This window comes from Coregonus clupeaformis, chromosome 20 (genome assembly GCF_020615455.1).
Source record: "Coregonus clupeaformis isolate EN_2021a chromosome 20, ASM2061545v1, whole genome shotgun sequence".
In the NCBI taxonomy this organism is placed as follows: domain Eukaryota; kingdom Metazoa; phylum Chordata; class Actinopteri; order Salmoniformes; family Salmonidae; genus Coregonus; species Coregonus clupeaformis.
The window spans coordinates 9,010,229-9,030,209 of record NC_059211.1 but is presented as its reverse complement, the minus strand read 5'-3'; the positions used below and the strand labels follow the sequence as shown (position 1 = coordinate 9,030,209).

Sequence of the window (19,981 nt, the reverse complement as noted above, 5' to 3'; positions counted from 1 at the left end):
TCAGGACACACATAATCAGTTGCATGGACTCACTCTGTGTGCAATAATAGTGTTTAACATGATTTTTTAATGACTACCTCATCTCTGTACCCCACACATACAGTTATCTGTAAGGTCCCTGTCGAGCAGTGAATTTCAAACACAGATTCAAGACCAGGGAGGTTTTCCAATGCCTCCCAAAGAAGGGCACCTATTGGTAGATGGGTAAAAAAATTTTTGCAGACCTTGAATATCCCTTTGAGCAGGGTGAAGTTATTAATCACACTTTGTATCACTCCACCCAGTCACTACAAAGATACAGGCGTCCTTCCTCAGTTGCCCGAGAGGAAGGAAAACGCTCAGGGATTTCACCAGTGGTTACTTTAAAACAGTTACAGAGTTTAATGGCTGTGATAGGAGAAGACCGAGGATGGATCAACAACATTGTAGTTACTCCACAATACTAACCTAATTGACAGAGTGTAAAGAAGGAGGCCTGTTCAGAATACAAATATTCTAAAACATGTATCCTGTTTGCAACAAGGCACTAAAGTAATGTAAGGCACTAAAGTAATGCAAAAAATGAATGTGGCAAAGCAATTCACATTTTGTCCTGAATACAAAGTGCTGTGTTTGGGACAAATCCAATACAACACATTACTGAGTACCACTCTCCATATTTTCAAGCATATTGGTGGCTGCATCATGTTATGGGTATGTTTCTAATCGTTAAGGACTGTTTTTCTGGAAAAAAATAAACGGAATGGAGCTAAGCACAGGCAAAACCCTAGAGGAAAACCTGGTTCAGTCTGCTTTCCACCAGATACTGGGAGATTAATTCACATTTCAGCAGGACAATAACCTAAAGCACAAGGCCAAATCTACACTGGAGTTGCTTACCAAGAAGACAGTGAATGTTCCTGAATGGCCGAGTTACAGTTTTGACTTAAATCTGTTGAAAATCTAGGGCAAGACTTGAAAATGGCTGTCTAGCAATGATCAACAACCAATTTGACAGAGCTTGAAGAATTTTGAAAATAATAAATGGGCAAACATTGTACAATCCAGGTGTGTAACGCTCTTAGAGACTTACCCAGAAAGACTCACAGCTGTAATCGCTGTCAAAGGTGATTATAACATGTATTGACTCAGGGATGTGAATACTTATGTAAATGAGATATTTCTGGATTTCATTTTCAATACATTTGCAAAAAAATTCTAAAAACATGTATTAACTTTGCCATTATGGGATATTGTGTGTCATGACTTGCCCTCATGGGTTGAGGATCAAAGATGCCGGCTCGGCAAAGGTTTGAACACCCCCTTTCCTGGGGGACAGTTTTATGACTGGTTATGAGGTTTGCATCTAATTGTTGTATAAAACGAATGATTAAGTATAATAATACTTTTGTGAAGATAATAATGTGATGTTAGCATTCTAGATGAGATGATTGTATTCCCTATTGATTTGTTCTCAGTCAGTGGCCACGCCCAGATGAGCACAAACATGATGAAACGCCCCCTTTTCTACTCAAGTATAAAACCCCTCATAACGAAATTCACCTCAGACCAAGCAGATTACGGTATAAGCCGGATGTTGCAAATGTTGCACATTTCTACCAGACCAGGAAGTGTGAAGCTGAAGCTACACGGCTTAAAATGGTTAGACCAGGAAGCCCCACGGCTTAAAATGGTTGACACGCTACAGACCAGCAGACGTGAAGCGTGAGCTAAACATTACAAAATGGTTAAACTCTACAGACCAGCCGACATGCAGCGCGAGCTGAATATGGCAAAATGGTGAAACTCTGAAACTCTCAACCTCTACACGAGGTGAAGAAGAAGACAACGCACTAGACCTTATCATCTCAGTCCACAGCTGGCATGTATAGTCGTCTAGAGAACTTTCACTAAAGACACGAGTTGGGAGGGACAATCCCTCTCAGACAACCGTTTGTGCATCTGAAGTATCTAATATAACAGATCAACTACGAACTACAGGGTATGCTGAAGTATCCATTCTAACCACCACTATGTCCAGAAACTCTACCAAGGACATTGGGATCTCTGGTGGGCAAACCAGAGTCCTACATCATCAACTATCGAGGACAGCTACACGTAAATACATGTTGCATTTCTAATCCGAATGAGCGGGTGCTAAACATTTGTATTTCCGTGAGCGTAGTTTCCAAAGTATCAACGATAGTTTGAATCTCTGTCTCTCCCTTCCAAGCATTCATGCTATTGTTAGTCCAGTCCATTAGGGACCTGTTTTCATTGTATTACGTTAGTAAAAAATAACCTGTGTGTGTGTGTGTGTGTGTGTGTTTGTATTGTGTTATTATTTAGTTAGTTAGTAAATAAATAATTAAGCCAATTTGTGTATTGCTGATTCATCAATAAAGTTAGGGTTCTTGCAGGTTCAAGGATTATGCGACGTTCAGAATGAGACTGATAAGAGGTAATTATTTAATAAGTGACTGTTATCGATATATATATATATCTAAGAGTTTAATTCGGGAGATGGTAACTCGTTAAACAACTTCTTCCGTGGTGCCCCAAATTCCGAATGAGTTAATTGTTACATGATTAATTTAATCAAGTGACAATTAAACATAGTTAGTTGATTCGATATATAACAGTCACCATATTAATATAAGTCACGTCATGACATGTGACACAACAAAAAGTGGAATAAGTCAAGCGGTATGAATAATTTATGAAGGCACTGTAAAATGTGTAATAACGGCACAGCTATTTATAGCCTACTTCACTGTGGAAAAGGGGCCACAATACATGTCATGTTGATATGATTTTCAGTTTGCTTCCATATGACTTGTTTCACATTCATCTCCAGCGATCATAAGGAAAAATAATCTAAAACAACTGCTATTTGTATTTACAATCGCCTTCTCCAAACCGATTACTCATTTACGTAGCTCTTATCAATAGCTCTTATCAATTTATAAATTACAGTGTATGGAGAATGGTATTATTTCTATCGGAATTCTATCGGAATGGAAATAGTAGATGTTTTTTCACTTGAAACCGAAAGGTGCTCAACCTTATTCATGGTTTCCTCGTGCGTGAAGACGTTGAAATTATTAGGGAATTAAGTCAAGGTCAGAATATCGCTTATCTGTATACACCTCTGCCATACCTCAATTTCTTTGATCTCCACCCCAATTGGTACCTTGCTGGCACTGGCTTTTCCCCATGCGTAAGTTCAAGGTCAGAATACACAAAAAGGGAATAATGCACAAGTAACTTGGTTCTGAATAACAACGAGTGAAGGAATGACACGTTTCTCTATTTAGAATCGGACTAATGAAGTCAGAGGCACAGAGCGGAGAAGCACAAAAGGCCTAGTGTTGAAAAGAAAGGAGTCGTCCTCCCTCCTCAACACCTGTTTTACACCGGCCCTGCCAATTTAAAATTCACATGGATTTTTCCTCCCACATTCCCATTTTTTTTATACATCAAAGAGCCATAATTGTGAGAAGGTCAGATGGTAGATTTTGCGAAGAGAGTCAGTCAGGGTTCCTCCAATTACAGTCACTGATCGGCTAAATTCTGGTACATGTCCGTACACTCACCCCTGGGTAGCGACGTATGTATCACCCACACTTGGATCTCACCGTGCCCTTTTAAAATAAAATATAGCTTGTGTTGCCATATGCCCCCTCCTTTCAGACCGCTAAAGGTTGATCAATGGACTAATCAAGGGGTGGAACCCACTAGCTACTTAAACCTGGCACTTAGCTCTGGAGAACGCGACAACCTCAACCAGCCTACTTCTAAAGCGTGTATAATGAAATGTTACGCTGTCGACTGAAACTTTTACAAGGGGAAGAAAAGAGCAGTAGTTTCTCTCATTCTGTCAAAAGTTTTTGTTTCTTGTTCGAGTCACTGCCACCGGCATAGTTAAGGCTATGTCGACATACGTTTTATTTAGGACTACTGTCCTTTAACACATCTCATCCATCTTTCTGTCGATCTCTCCATATCTGTTCAATAACAATGTGCATAATCTGCTAAATGGCATATATTATATTATTATATATTATTGTGCATTCAAAATACTAAAGCAGAGGGAATTCCTAATACTGAAATCATTTTAAAAAGTTGTTTTTTTACGCACCAGTTCTTCTTTCCTCCGCTCCAGCGTGTGGCGCTGTTTTTCTGCCTCGGAGGAGGCGGCCGAGAGCTTCTTCATGGAGCCCTGGCCGTAGAGCCGTCTCTGGGCCTCCGCCTTCTGCTGGGCCAGGTTACGCTTCTTGTCGCTCGCTCTGAAAGAAGAAACCACAACACAACAGAGACAAACAATGAAAACAATAAACTTTCTCTTTCTTATTTAGCTTCCCTCCAATACCTTTATTTACGAATTCTATAAAGTCTAATTTGATTATTCTTTCAAAGCCCCCATCCTCTCTCTTTTGGCATTGAAGCACAAAAAGTGGAATGCTGAACGTACCAAACCTGGATTCTTTCAAAAACCATAGCTGCACCTGAGTTTGCCCTCGAGTAATGGAATGAATATCGTCCAAAAAGTGCAAACCCACACTCCAGACAGGCTCAATCAAATGCTCAAAGCATTTGAAAAAAGTAAAGTTGGAAGGAGTCAGAAACATTGACTTTCTTCATATTCCTAATAAAGAAGTCAATGGTCCCCACTCACTAGCCCTTTAAATGTAATATTGTGCCCTGCAGTGGGCTCTGGGGTCACTCTGTGTCCTGGATTCCCCGGGAACTGCCCTAGCTCATTTGGGCGGAGGGATACGGATTGTGTTGACACCTTTCTAGAGCTGGGACTATAAACCGAATGTTATCGACACTGACCATACCGATCACTTATCGCAGGAATTTTGCTGATATTGTTCATTACATAGCCTATACTGGAGAAATGTGAAGTTTGAAATGAAATACGTTTGTTATGGGACAATTGATGACTACAACCATCAAACTAGTAGTAGTAGTTTAAAGTATAATAAAATAAAAAATAAAAACTGTTGTACATTAAAGTTATAAATGTATTGTTCTATTTATCATTATCACATCAATTCAGGCAATTTTTTGCTATATGGATTTTTTTCATATCACACAGCTCTACACCTTTCCAATTGAACCAAGTCACAAGCCCACCCTGCCACCACCAGCTACACCGGCCCACTCCTTAGAATGGTAAGGTATTCTTATTTAAGGAAATGTAACAATGTTTCTTTCACTCAGTGAACATACGCAGTTTGTCTGGTGCCAGACGTTGTTTCAATGTTCTTTCATCATGCCAAGATTTATTTGTTGGGAAATAATCTAATCTCCCCTTTTAGTCTTTCTGAACGCCGTAAACATCAGCAATGAAACAAATTCTTCTGATAAGGGATTAATTGTACTGTACTGCGTTAGAGCTGTTCCAAAATGCTTTTTCTTCTAATGATTTACTATACTGTACTGGGATGACCTAGAGCTGCGTTCAGTGTATCACTGTTACACAGTGCTGCCAAGCAGATCTTTTCCAATTCTTCTGATAAGGTATTTATATTGTACTGCACTGGGATAGAGCTGCATTCAGTGTATCACAATGTATCACTGTTACACAGTGCTGCCAAACAGATCTATTGTAGGGGTGTATTTGATCCACTCCAGTGTGTAAGTCCTAATGTAGTGGCATTCGTTGTTGTTTGTGGGGAGTGTATGGGGACTATATTTAGCCGTGTGATGGAGAGGCATAGAGAGAGCAGAGAGCTGGAGGTCAGGTCTGGGATGATCAATCAGTGTAGAGACTCAGGGCAGCCTGGGGACAGCACGGCCACAACTAGTCAGTATGGATACAATCACACACGCAAACGTGTACACAAACACATGCGCATGCGCACACACAGGCACACATGCACGCGGGCACACATGCACACACACAAACAGGTACCCACACACAGACACGTATACATACACTTATTGTGACCACTAACCGGCCTCCGCCCAGTAACCTGCCCTGAACTTTAGTCACTGTTACTAGCCGGCTACCACCCGGATCTCAACCCTGCACCTTAGAGACTGAGAACAAGTATTTGATACACTGCCGATTTTGCAGGTTTTCCAACTTACAAAGCATGTAGAGGTCTGTAATTTTTATCATAGGTACACTTCAACTGTGAGAGCCGGAATCTAAAACAAAAATCCAGAACATCACATTGTATGATTTTAAAGTAATTTATTTGCATTTTATTGCATGACATAAGTATTTGATCACCTACCAACCAGTAAGAATTCCGGCTCTCACAGACCTGTTAGTTTTTCTTTAAGAAGCCCTCCTGTTCTCCACTCATTACCTGTATTAACTGCACCTGTTTGAACTTGTTACCTGTATAAAAGACACCTGTCCACACACTCAATCAAACAGACTCCAACCTCTCCACAATGGCCAAGACCAGAGAGCTGTGTAAGGACATCAGGGATACAATTGTAGACCTGCACAAGGCTGGGATGGGCTACAGGACAATAGGCAAGCAGCTTGGTGAGAAGGCAACAACTGTTGGCGCAATTATTAGAAAATGGAAGAAGTTCAAGATGACGGTCAACACCCTCGGTCTGGGGCTCCATGCAAGATCTCACCTCGTGGGGCATCAATGATCATGAGGAAGGTGAGGGATCAGCCCAGAACTACACGGCAGGACCTGGTCAATGACCTGAAGAGAGCTGGGACCACAGTCTCAAAGAAAACCATTAGTAACACACCACGCCGTCATGGATTAAAATCCTGCAGCGCACGCAAGGTCCTCCTGCTCAAGCCAGCGCGTGTCCAGGCCCGTCTGAAGTTTGCCAATGACCATCTGCATGATCCAGAAAAGGAATGGGAGAAGGTCATGTGGTCTGATGAGACAAAAATATAGTTTTTTGGTCTAAACTCCACTCGCCGTGTTTGGAGGAAGAAGAAGCATGAGTACAACCCCAAGAACACCATCCCAACCGTGAATCATGGAGGTGGAAACATCATTCTTTGGGTTGCTTTTCTGCAAAGGGGACAGGACGACTGCACCATATTGAGGGGAGGATGGATGGGGCCATGTATCGCGAGATCTTGGCCATCAACCTCCTTCCCTCAGTAAGAGCATTGAAGATGGGTCGTGGCTGGGTCTTCCAGCATGACAACGACCCGAAACACACAGCCAAGGCAACTAAGGAGAAGCTCCGTAAGAAGCATCTCAAGGTCCTGGAGTGGCCTAGCCAGTCTCCAGACCTGAACCCAATAGAACATCTTTGGAGGGAGCTGAAAGTCCGTATTGCCCAGCGACAGCCCCGAAACCTGAAGGATCTGGAGAAGGTCTGTATGGAGGAGTGGGCCAAAATCCCTGCTGCAGTGTGTGCAAACCTGGTCAAGACCTACAGGAAACGTATGATCTCTGTAATTAGAACAAAGGTGTCTGTCCCAAATATTAAGTTCTGCTTTTCTGATGTATCAAATACTTATGTCATGCAATAAAATGCAAATTAATTACTTAAAAATCATACAATGTGATTTTCTGGATTTTTGTTTTAGATTCCGTCTCTCACAGTTGAAGTGTACCTATGATAAAAATTACAGACCTCTACATGCTTTGTAAGTAGGAAAACCTGCAAAATCGGCAGTGTATCAAATACTTGTTCTCCCCACTGTACATACAAATATATACAGTTGAAGTCGGAAGTTTACATACACCTTAGCCAAATACATTTCAACTCAGTTTTTCACAATTCCTGACATTTAATCCTAGTAAATATTCCCTGTTTTAGGTCAGTTAGGATCACCACTTTATTTTAAGAATGTGAAATGTCAGAATAATAGTAGAGAGAATGATTTATTTCAGCTTTTATTTATTTCATCACATTCCCAGGTGGATCAGAAGTTTACATACACTCAATTAGTATTTGGTAGCATTGCCCTTAAATTGTTTAACTTGGGTCAAACATTTTGGGTAGCCTTCCACAAGCTTCCCACAATAAGTTGGGTGAATTTTGGCCCATTCCTCCTGACAGAGCTGGTGTAACTGAGTCAGGTTTGTAGGCCTCCTTGCTCGCACACGCTTTTTCAGTTCTGCCCACACATTTTCTATAGGATTGAGGTCAGGGCTTTGTGATGGCCACTCCAATACATTGACTTTGTTGTCCTTAAGCCATTTTGCCACAACTTTGGAAGTATGCTTGGGTTCATTGTCCATTTGGAAGACCCATTTGCGACCAAGCTTTAACTTCCTGACTGATGTCTTGAGATGTTGCTTCAATATATCCACATAATTTTCCTTCCTCATGATGATATCTATTTTGTGAAGTGCACCAGTCCCTCCTACAGCAAAGCACCCCCACAGCATGATGCTGCCACCCCCGTGCTTCACGGTTGTGATGGTGTTCTTCGGCTTGCAAGCTCCCCCTTTTTCCTCCAAACATAACGATGGTCATTATGGCCAAAGAGTTCTATTTTTGTTTCATCAGACCAGAGGACATTTCTCCAAAAAGTACAATCTTTGTCCCCATGTGCAGTTGCAAACCTTAGTCTGGTTTTTTTATGGCAGTTTTGGAGCAGTGTCTTCTTCCTTGCTGAGCCGACTTTCAGGTTATGTCGATATACGACTCGTTTTACTGTGGATATATAGATACTTTTGTACCTGTTTTGTACCTGTTTCCTCCAGCATCTTCACAAGGTCCTTTGCTGTTGTTCTGGGATTGATTTGCACTTTTCGCACCAAAGTACGTTTAGGAGACAGAACGAGTCTCCTTCCTGAGCGGTATGACGGCTGCGTGGTCCCATGGTGTTTATACTTGCGTACTATTGTTTGTGCAGATGAACATGGTACCTTCAGGCATTTGGAAATTGCTCCCAAGGATGAACCAGACTTGTGGAGGTCTACAATCTTTTTTTCTGAGGTCTTGGCTGATTTCTTTTGATTTTCCCATGATGTCACGCAAAGAGGCACTGAGTTTGAAGGTAGGTCTTGAAATACATCCACAGGTACACCTCCAATTGACTCAAATGATGTCAATTAGCCTATCAGAAGCTTCTAAAGACATGACATAATTTTCTGGAATTTTCCAAGCTGTTTAAAGGCACAGTCAACTTAGTGTATGTAAACTTCTGACCCACTGGAATTGTGATACAGTAAATTATAAGTGAAATAATCTGTCTGTAAACAATTGTTGGAAAAATTACTTGTGTCATGCACAATGTAGATGTCCTAACTGACTTGCCAAAACTATAGTTTGTTAACAAGAAATTTGTGGAGTGGTTGAAAAACGAGTTTTAATGACTCCAACCTAAGTGTATGTAAACCTCCGACTTCAACTGTATATATTACATCATATTCTTTGCAGCGGTGGCAATAATTTAGTAGGGGTGGGCCACCGCTGCTAAAGGAATATAGTGGAAACTCTGCACACACACACACACACACACACACACACACACACACACACACACACACACACACACACACACACACACACACACACACACACACACACACACACACATATACAGTACACCATAAAGCATACTGTAAGTAACACATAACGACCGATTGAACAATGCACAAAGAGCATGGAGCAATGAAGAGGGCCTAAGCTTTGTAACTCTTTTTTTTCGCCATCCAACAATCCAGCACGTAACCCACTTTTACAAGGACTGCAGCATTAGCAGTTGTTAAAACAAAATACAGAAGCCTAGTAAACAACGCACTCCGTATCTCTAATGAAATCGCTCTAAAACTAATAACAAGAGGGGTAGATAGTGCGCACATCAAAGAATTGAAAATGTTTGTGGTGAAATAAAGAGAATCAATACAAATCTAAAACATTCAAAAGCCTTGGCCATGCAAAAGTTCAGCGTATGCTTTTTGATGAACTCATAATGGGCCTCGGGAGGCCGTGCGGATGATGATATTGTAGAAGTGTTGCTGATACACCGCATCTATAGGCCTACCTGATGTTGAGAAGTTTCAGTGCGTTGAGCAAGACCCCTTTCTTCACGTCGTAATCAATCTTTTGATCGGTCCCGAAGCTCGGCGCTCGATTGATCTGCAGGAGAAATTATTAAAATATAATTTTTTTCAACAGTGAAAAACAATTTTAAAAAACACTTTTGAATTGATTTGATTTATTTATTGTCTTAAGACATTGTACAGTTGCGAAGTACAAAGCCCAGAGGATAAAACATGAAAGCATTGTAATGTCTCTCTTTATGTTGTGTTACTTATGATTATAAGAATGGATTAAGCAACATTATTGAACACTTATTTCCAATGTGGTCTTTGCTTGTGCACTTTAGGGAGATTAGTGAGAGGAGGGAGGGGGACGTGTGTGCGCACGCGTGAGTGTATGTTAGGGAGGGGGGTTAGTGTTTATTGGTTGGAGGACACTTTAGAGCCTGGTCCTGTGACCTTTGACCTGGGCCCACATCCTGTCTGGTGGGCAGTGGGGGGGGGCAGCTGTCACCAGATATGTGACCCCGTCTCTGTGAGCCAATGACAGTGACCGGGAGCTCGGTCCGTGGCGTGCTACTGCCCCCTGTGTCCTATGGGACGATGGCACTGCCAGCCAATACAAACAGGCTCTTATTTCTCCGTGTTTGAGAGCATCAAACCTGTACAGCATTGTGAGTAAATTGTGCCTGACTGACTGATCTACAAATAATAAGGAATAGTTATTTATGATGCTAGGTGATTTGTAGATCAGTCGGTGGGCAATGTCGACTACAATGTCGAACAAGCCCAATAACACAGTACAGTAGCTCAGTACAAGCAGCACAAGCCATATGAATGGGATAAAACGTTCAGAGGATTCACTCACAGTGGCTCCATGCAAAAGCCCTATATAATTCGTTTTCATTCTTGCAAAATTTAAGAATGGCCTCCTTTCTTTCAAAAAGGCAAAAGGGTAAAAACGTTGTCAGTCAGTCGGGACAACGGATTCAGATATTAAGCGTTATACCGGACATCACAAAATCTATTATTTTCGGCGTTCTCATCCCCAGATGGTGGGGGAATTGTGGGCAGCAAAAAAAAAGGGGCCAGCATATCAAGGAGAGAACACTGATTGAATTCTGCCTAAAAGGGAGTTCAAATGACGGCGGCGCAGCCAGCGCTAACGGCGGGATCAGGTTTCAGTCCTTGAGCGCCACAACGAGATAACACTACTCCCCCGGTGACACATTCGCGCCACCTCTTTACCTTTTCATACACACAGCACTGCCACCATTTGGTGTAATTAGCTTAGCATTAGGTTGTGAAAACACACATAGGCACACACACACACACATATATATATTTAAATAACACTACATTTACACAAACAAGAAGGGAAACCTCCAGGTGCACACACTAAGTCAGTTCTATTTCCTGTAGTAAGCTCAATCTACACACTGTATTTGCGTCAGCAAATGGCCCCAAGACAGAAACACTGCAAATGCTCCCTAGGTACCAAGGCTCTGCGTTTCTCTCCTGGACGGCCAATCGCTAATCCCCAGCACAAAGGTGCTCGCTGATGTGTGCCAGGGCTTAGGGAGCGCTGCTGTAAGATCATATTTACATCACAACCTAGGCTCCATGCACCACTGAGCGTAGTGGCGCTAGGGTTGGCAACAGTGCGCTAAATCAATGAATTTACTGTAGCGGCCGTAACCCTACCAGGTCCTGTTGCCCCCATTGTCCCTGGGCCCTTTGAGCACAGACTGGCAACAGTACCATCGGAAAGCTGTACCTTGACACAAGCATGTACACACACACACACACACACACACACACTGGGTTACAGTAGCCGCAAAGAGCTAGTAACCTTGCCTGCCCCGCAGATAACCAAACAAAAACCAACAAAGAGCACTCATCAAGGTCTGACAATGCAGGAGGTGCCTTAGATTTACAGTGTCAGCCATTTAGCTTCTCCTATCCCAGTGTTCTCTCTCGCTCAGTGAAGTATGTTTATCCCAGTGCCTGAGAGATTTTAGCCTCATGTCCCACCTTCAGAAGAGAGAACATAATAGAAAGGGAAAGAGAAAGGGAGAAGAGTGTGCTTTTCATTTATATGCCCCTCACATAGTGTATGACACACACAAAGAGAGCATGGGGGTATGTACTGTACTGTGTGCTGAATGGGTAGTGCAGTTGCCATTGGTAATCCCGGCTGCGTTTTTTCTTGGCTTGTCTAATTTTTCAGTGTGATTTGTGGTGTCAATCTGTCACTGGGAGACCGGCAGCATAACAGACTCGCTCTTTCTCTTTCTTTCTCTCGCTCTCTGTTGATCTCCATCACTTTCTGTCTCTTTTCTCTCCTTATTTCCTTCTATCTCTCTCTCTCTCTCTACTGCTCTCCTTTTCTTTCTCCCCATCTCTCTCCTTCACTCCCTACTCTCTCTTTCTCCCCTTCACTCCTTCCATCTCTCTCAACCCTTTCAATCTCCTTCTCTCCTTCCCCTTCTCTCTCTCGCCTTCTTCTCTTGCTCGGTGATAGTCAGGCCAGTCTGCGCCTAATGAACCCCCGTAGCCTCTAAAATCCTGCTCTGATTTCCTTAAGTGTCTCAGGCAGGGGCTTAAAGAGCACGTGTTCCGAGAGGCATTCAATAAAAACGAAAAGATTATACGTTTTAACCTTGAGTTTTTCCCAAATTCACATTGACAACTGTAAATATATCAATCCCACTGCAAGAGAGTGAGAGAGCAAACGAGAACAAACAAAACATACATGTTTATATCATCGTTTTATTTATATATTTTTCCCCGGTCGATTTCAATTCTTCCAATTTAAAGGTTGGGATCAGAGTGAATGTCAGCTAGGTACATAGTGAATCAGTTACATACCCCGGGAAAATGTCTCTCTCTCTTTTTTTTTTTGCACCTGGATACGTGTCTTTGATGCATAAGTAACCTGCCAATGTTTCTATAGGCACATGTAAAATGTAGCTCCGTGGACGGGCGTTCTGCGTGCGATTAGCCCCACGTGAATCAACCATTTGGTTTAAATCGACTTTGATGTATTCACACTTTAATGATCCTGATTATTAACCTTAAAGCACATACGATGGGTGGATTTTGGACGGTTCAGTCATAAGAGAAAAAGTACAAATTCCCCCCACATAGCTGTCTGACACAGTAAGCTGAGTAGAGCCTTAAGGGCATTGGATAGAGCAGAGAGAGCCCTATAATAATATACGTATTAATGGATCAATGAATCAGTGCTCGTTCTCGACTCCCATTCTGTTTGTGTTTAAATACTCTGCAGACACTCAAATGCACGGTCGTGATTAATCTCTCTCAGTAAGACTAGCCTGCCTTATTATGCCTACATTAGTGTAAACAAAGCCTGGCTTTCTCAAACTCCGATATGGCCTCAAACACTCAGGGGTATCGGCGCAGTTCAACAGCCACCAGAATGGACTGTTATTGCAACACGAAGGCAAAAAGGGAGAGCGGTGATCCAGCTGGTCAGCCGGTTAAATGGGGCTCCGGTTTCGCCGCCTTCTCAATTACTGTTTTATTCCTTTGTCGCGTTTATAATGGTTAATTCCGACAGAGAAACTTGAGCTGGGAGTGGGAGCAGTCCAGAGCATGTTAAAGGTCCTGGGACTTACCAGACCAACACTTCACAAAAAGTCACCTGCCTTGACCCGCTTTGAATGGCTTGTACACATGCTTGTCCAAGGCTAACACCACACACACACACACACACACGATTGCTGCTATCCCAGCCTGATGATAAATGACTAAATGCTGGTGCTTGTTTTCAACTGGCCCATATACCAGACCTGTACATTCCTAATATGGTGCTTATTCTGTGAAATTGTAATGTAAAAAAATGTCATATAATAATTAACCTAACTTAGTTTTGCCATGGTTATGGATGGAGACAGACAGATCCCATGGATCATTGTAATTCTTATTTAAAGGGACAATATGCAGTTGGTTCATCCATTTTTGGACTTAAAGAAAAGTACCCATTGATTCTTGAAGAATATAACACATGGCTCATGAGCTTATTTCAACTGTCGTACCCCATCAGAACCCAAAACATAAGCTTGTTTCCCTCCAATGTTTGTAAACAAAGTAAATGTAAATAAACACTATATAGCCTCAAAACATAGTTAAAACTATCATTTGTATATCATGGATGGTCAGTCCTTGCATCCATAGCTGTCAATGAATTTGAAAGTGGTTACATTTCTCCAGCCCTATCCCTCAGGTTTTTTCCAAAACAGAGGTGGGGCGTTAGCTTTGTTATTGTTTAAACTGCTGATTGCTGCTTTAATAAACCCCTTATGAAGCCGTACAGCTGGAAGCTGAATACTGCCATCTAGAGTTCCATAGGTGATTAAATAGGCAGGGGCATGAAGGTATTCATAAACATTTAAAATATTACAGGAATAAAAAATTATGGATTTAAATCAGTGCAATAACTTATATTAATAACATATATTGGGGGACAAAGAAACTAAAATATAATGAAAAATGTCCAACTATATGTATGTTTTTGAATTCTTGGAAATGAAATCAAGATGGTGGAAATGTCTTGAGAAGAGGAAAAGGAGCATGATAACTCATTCTTAATCACCCCGAATTCACCTTTAATATTTAAGGAACAAAATGTATTTCAAAGCTTTGTTGAAATTATAAAACAGAGGTATTTTAATAAAAATAGTATCCAAGGCACTGTTTCCTTTATCCCCTAAATACTACAATTCACATTCCTACATTTATGAATATGTATTTGTAGCTCCATAAATACAAATGTGATATATTATAATATATAGGGCATAAAATAACCATGGTATCTCCACAGATTAAATATAATTTTATGAAAGCTTATGCAACTATGACCTACTTAATATTTTCTGAAATGAAAATAGACATTGAGGTATTTTAGGGTATTGTATTTTAGGGACACTATTGGATGTGTCTGCCCTGTGATGTAGACGTCTTTGGACTGGACACAGCGGCAAGGAGGGGAAGTAGTCGTCGCGCTGCATAGAGGATAACAGCAGAAGATCAAAGTGCGTGCGTGAGAGAGAGACAGAGAGAGAGAGAGCACGAGTGTGTGTTTGTGTGTGTGCGTGCATATGTGTGTATTTGTGCGCACCTTGAAAAGAGCTGCAGTATTTGTTTACACTTGCCAGTGCAGATCATTTCCATTCATCCCCCCAGCAGTAGAAAGGATGTCTGGCTTGTATTGGCTCTCAAGAAGGGACAAGCGAACCAAACTCATCTTGAAACAATTGGAGAGGGGGTTAGAGTGAGCTTCGTCTGACCACCGAGGGGGGTGTGGCCTGAGCTGTCGCCCGTCCCAAACACCAGCAGCACGCTTGACTCAAAGCACGCCTGCCCCATTAGCTGCCAATCACTCCTTGCGACACACCCCTGAGGTGGTGAAATGGTGGTATGGCTGTGAGGAGGAGGGGGGAAGTGGGCAATTACGCTGCAGCCTTCAACAAACAAACCCTGTAATGAGTGCGCTTCACATTGGAGAGCAGTGACATCACTCGTCACTGTGCGTGTACATGTGGCGCAAGAGTGTGTTTTCAAATACTCCCACACCACCTCTTTCAGACAGCCACGCCAACAAGGGCGGCAAAACACTTTTGTGTGTGTTTGCCCTTTTTTTCTTCTTTTTATCCACCTCCCATTTTGTTATGGGTCTGCTGCGTGTTTTACAAGTGTCAAGTCCCTCCCAGCCCCTCCTGAAGTATGAAAGGATGGGTTTGATGCTGGGAGAGATCAGAGCAGGTCGCAGTGGCTGCCCTGGAGAGAAAGAGTAACCCCTACAGAAACACACACACTGACACAAACACAGGAGTTCTGCATGCACAAAACATGCAGAGGCTGCCCTAAGAAGCTCCCTGATGTCTTTGAGAAGCTGGAGACCGGTGCCGCGGCACGAGACTCGGGTCAGCCTCGCAGCGACCTTCCAGCACTGTGTCCCAAATGGCACCCTATTCCTGATATAGTACACTACTTTTTACCAGGGCCCATAACGCTCTGGTCAAAAGTATTGCACTATAGGGAATAGATTGCCACTTGGGGCCCAGCCCAGGAATTATTCCTGCTAGATGCAAACAGTTGTTCCTTTTATTTGGAAAACCAGCTGTATTTCTTTTGATCACATACACACAAAAAAAAGAGTAAAACAGGATTTAATGAGGGCCGAACTCGACGAGTGGTCCACAGGCCAGTGTTCCCGGCCAGAGAAAACCCACCAATAATTCCTAAACAATAAATATGCTCACACCCAGGCGCTCCGTCTGTGGGATAGACATGCCGAATCATTTAACGGGACAGTTTGCATGTATATTCTCCCTTTTCTCCCTCTCGCTGTGCGCCCTGAATATTCTCTCCCGTCACCCGCTTTTGACATTATTCATCATGCTGGCTTAACATCTCCAGTGTGAATGGGGTCCTGGAAAGACTTGAGAAACAAGGTTCCTATGGGAGAGTGAGGGCCCTGGGGTGAATGATATCAGCGTTGCACCGCAATATTTAGTTAATGAGCGAAAGCATCCCGCATGACTCTCTCTCTCGCTCTCTCTGCCCCTTTCTTTTCGACACTACCCCAAGATACAACCCTTTGCTTGTATCTGTTAGATTTTTTTTTTCAGTGGGAGTTTTATTTCCTCACAAGCCCCCAGTATACGTCACCAGCGTTAATTATGTTCTTCTACTTTTTTCTCCTTTTCTTGCATGTGTGCAAACGGAACCCTTAAAATGATTAGAAAGCCAACAGTCTAACCAGTCGGTGAGCGTCGAATGGCGATGAATGAAAAGCTGCCAACGAGATGCAGATGCTGTGTGTGTGTGCGTGCGTGCATGTGTGTGCATGTATGTGTGTGTTTGTGCGCATGTATGACTTTGTATGTATGCATCAACGCAGGCGGGTCAATGAATGTGAGGTTTCTTGGGTTACACCATTTGTGTGTCTCTCCCCGTGTAATGCTGATGTTTTGACTGTCAATAGGAGGTAGAACCGGTGTTGAAAACCCAAGGAATTAAGATAAGGATCGCACAAAGCCTGTCTTTCTCTCACTGCTCAGTACAATGAGCCCTGCGTCTGATGTTGCTTTGGTTCGCTCGAATCTCTCACTCCCGCCTTCTCCATTTTCTCCTCCATCTTCAACCTAACAGCCACACTGCTGAAGTAATGCTTTGGTTATTATCGAGCAGGTGTGTGTTTGTACAAATGTACAGTCCCTTTTTCTGAATATCAGCACTTATTTTCAATATTTTTCAAGCTCCGTTGATTTTCCTTTGTGTCCGTTCATTGGGAAATCGCAGGAGCTCGAGATTGCCGAGGGTCTGTTCAGCTACGAGCAAGTGTCCCTAATCAAGGGTGTTTGCAACGGCACACAATGCTGAATGCCTTGTCAAAGCTGTGTGGCGACTTTTCAGGCGTAATTGCAGGATGTGAAACGCAATCATGTTCTTTTCTTAAAACCTACCCCCACAAAGAAACACACACGCATTCACACACACACACACACACACACACACACACACACACACAGCAAAGCTAATCGTATTTGACATTTTCTTTAATATGATAACATCTACCTTTCAGGTAGCCATAAGAATCCGACTAGACGTTCATTACTTCTCTCTAGTTGGAACGGTGCTATGCCATGATCAGAACAGTGTGGAGCCGGCGCAAGATACGGCTCAGAAAACGTACCTCAATCCAGTGATGGGAGATGGCAGTGTCCTCCTAAGTATCCCATTATCCCAACTGACAAATCGAAAAGATTGAAATACTGCTAGTTTTTAATGAAACTGCCTTTTTCGTCAGCATGCTAGGCTAGCTAATGCTAAAGCAACCCATTGGATTCAAAACTTCCGGTAGCATATAGAGACTCCATGTAATCTGGCCTGACACCGATGAGGTAACCTGAGATGTGAAGTCTCCACAGTTAAACAATTTTGCCTAGATTATGATTAACACATACACAAGTGTAAACAAACACAAACACAGCATAATTTTGACTGTGTGGGAATCTAAAAAGAACTAGAATACTAATCGACTTGGGATAATATTACATTTGCCCTAAAATGTTGTAATGCTTTTAGTTTAATTAAGATTTGTATCAGAGGGGATGGGATACGGGGACAGGGTTTGCAAATGGTTAAAATTCCAGGTGAGTAACCTAATATTTACTTCACTACTTAATACATACAACCACTACCATGAGCCAAGCAGCTGCAAAGAAAACGACTAAAGTTATTTTCAGGCTTCGTAGGATACACGCTGAGGGCTGGGGAGGGTTTCTGCACTCACGAGTGTATCCTGAGTAATCACTTGAATTTTGGAAATAAATTATTGTTGCTGTAAATGTAGCGTGAAAGAGAAGCGTTTTTTTGGGGGGGGGGCCGTGAAACTGGCAAGGATGTTAATTGATGAGAGTTATGGCGGGCTGCTAGTTGCACTGGGGGAATCATTACTGCTGAAGTGTAACAACTGCATCCATGGCTGTTTGCCTTCCCACACACACACGCATGCATGAACACAAAAGTATGCACGCACACACACATACACATCGCTCCAAACTCCAAACTTACACGGCAAAGGCATCAGCAGTCACTGAGAGTGCCTCACTCTCCGTGTCCTTTTGTCATTCAACTACACACACACAAACTCGGGAGTGTCAGGTAGTTACATAACATTTGTGTTCCACCATGAGTCGGCCAAATCTCTCAGGAACTACAGAGCGGCGCTTTCAAAAAACAGATAATATTATTTTGGGTTCACGCAATAGTGAAAACAAACAATTATCACCGAGGCATTTCATATCCTAGAGTCAATTTGTGAGAAGAGAAAGAAAATGGCATGCAGCACTTTGGGTTAAAGGATTTAGGCCAGTGGTCACCAACCGGTCGACCAAACATTTCTGTAAAAAGCCCAACGAGGCTTGCATTCCTATTTTTTTATTCGTGCCACGCTGTTTGCGGTAGGTGCACTTGATCCAGCTGCCCTGTGCACCGGGTAGTTGAAGTGTTCCCATTTTTTACCATTTCATGTGTCTGAAGGTACAAACTCTGCCTACCCAGCAAGCCCGGAGACCAAATCAAGTGCACCTATAGGCCTACCGCTGGCCAATCAGATAGCTCAGATCACCATGTCTGCAGTATATACAGTCAATGGTCTGCAGCTACCACGAGCCCAAAGCGAAGTTGATAGTCAACTCTACGGTGTGAGATTTCAAAACTTTAAAAACCATGACTAGAGGGACTGCTGTTTTTATGAGTGAATTCATGTTTAAGATTTTATTCAGCACTGTCAACACTTTATACGCCATAAAACGCCCTCTTCCTATCCACTCGTGCTACAAAGTGTATTGATAGACTTGCTTGTGTCTTTTTAGTATCAAGGAATATTTCACGTTCTCTGGTCATACGAGTAACAACATGAATTGGTGCATGAGTCAGAAATAATAAAGTGTAACGCGAGTTTCGTCATTAGCTGGAAGACGGTGCCCCCTTTTTGGTCAGTCAGCAGTCAGCAGAGGGAGGGAGAGCTGAGGGACAGTGAGAGGCAGCCTCTCCGCTGGTCTCGCTCTCCCTCTCCCGAGACTGACCATCAGATGCAGGCATCATCAGTCCAGTAAAATATTATTTTTAATAATTATTTCAATTCATGCCTCATGAGTAATACAACAAATGATCTATTACCAGTGTGATCATATACCTCAAGTTTTGAAATATTATTTTTAAATGGTCTGAGAAGAACATTGGCAGGGCAACTCAAGAATAGTGATAATGTATTGAGCCTATAGCCTACTGCACAAACCTCATTGCTACAGAACTGTTTTGAATAGGTTAATGTTGCATAGGCTTAAATTTTTTAAGTAATGTTTAAAAAAATATCTGAGCGCTAGATCTCGGCCTGCATTTTGACTCAGAAAGTGATCTCGGCTCAGAAAAGGTTGGTGACCACTGATTTAGGTCATGCTTTAACTGGCTGACATCAGTATTGGGAAGATAGAAATCCTGGACTGGAGTTTTAAGCTCCAAAC

The 19,981-nt window shown here is 42.4% G+C and overlaps 1 protein-coding gene across 2 annotated transcripts in view; it reads right to left on the bottom strand.

Moving 5' to 3' along the window:
* Window positions 1–19,981, bottom strand: part of ttll7 (tubulin tyrosine ligase-like family, member 7) — a 163,798-nt gene that overhangs the window by 46,041 nt on the left and 97,776 nt on the right. For both annotated transcript variants that reach the window (XM_045205294.1, XM_045205295.1), the window contains exons 10-11: window positions 9,926–10,020; window positions 4,121–4,268 (exon numbers count right to left, since the gene is read on the bottom strand). In XM_045205294.1, coding sequence (XP_045061229.1) covers window positions 4,121–4,268; window positions 9,926–10,020 — 243 coding nt within the window. The remainder of the gene's footprint in view (window positions 1–4,120; window positions 4,269–9,925; window positions 10,021–19,981) is intronic.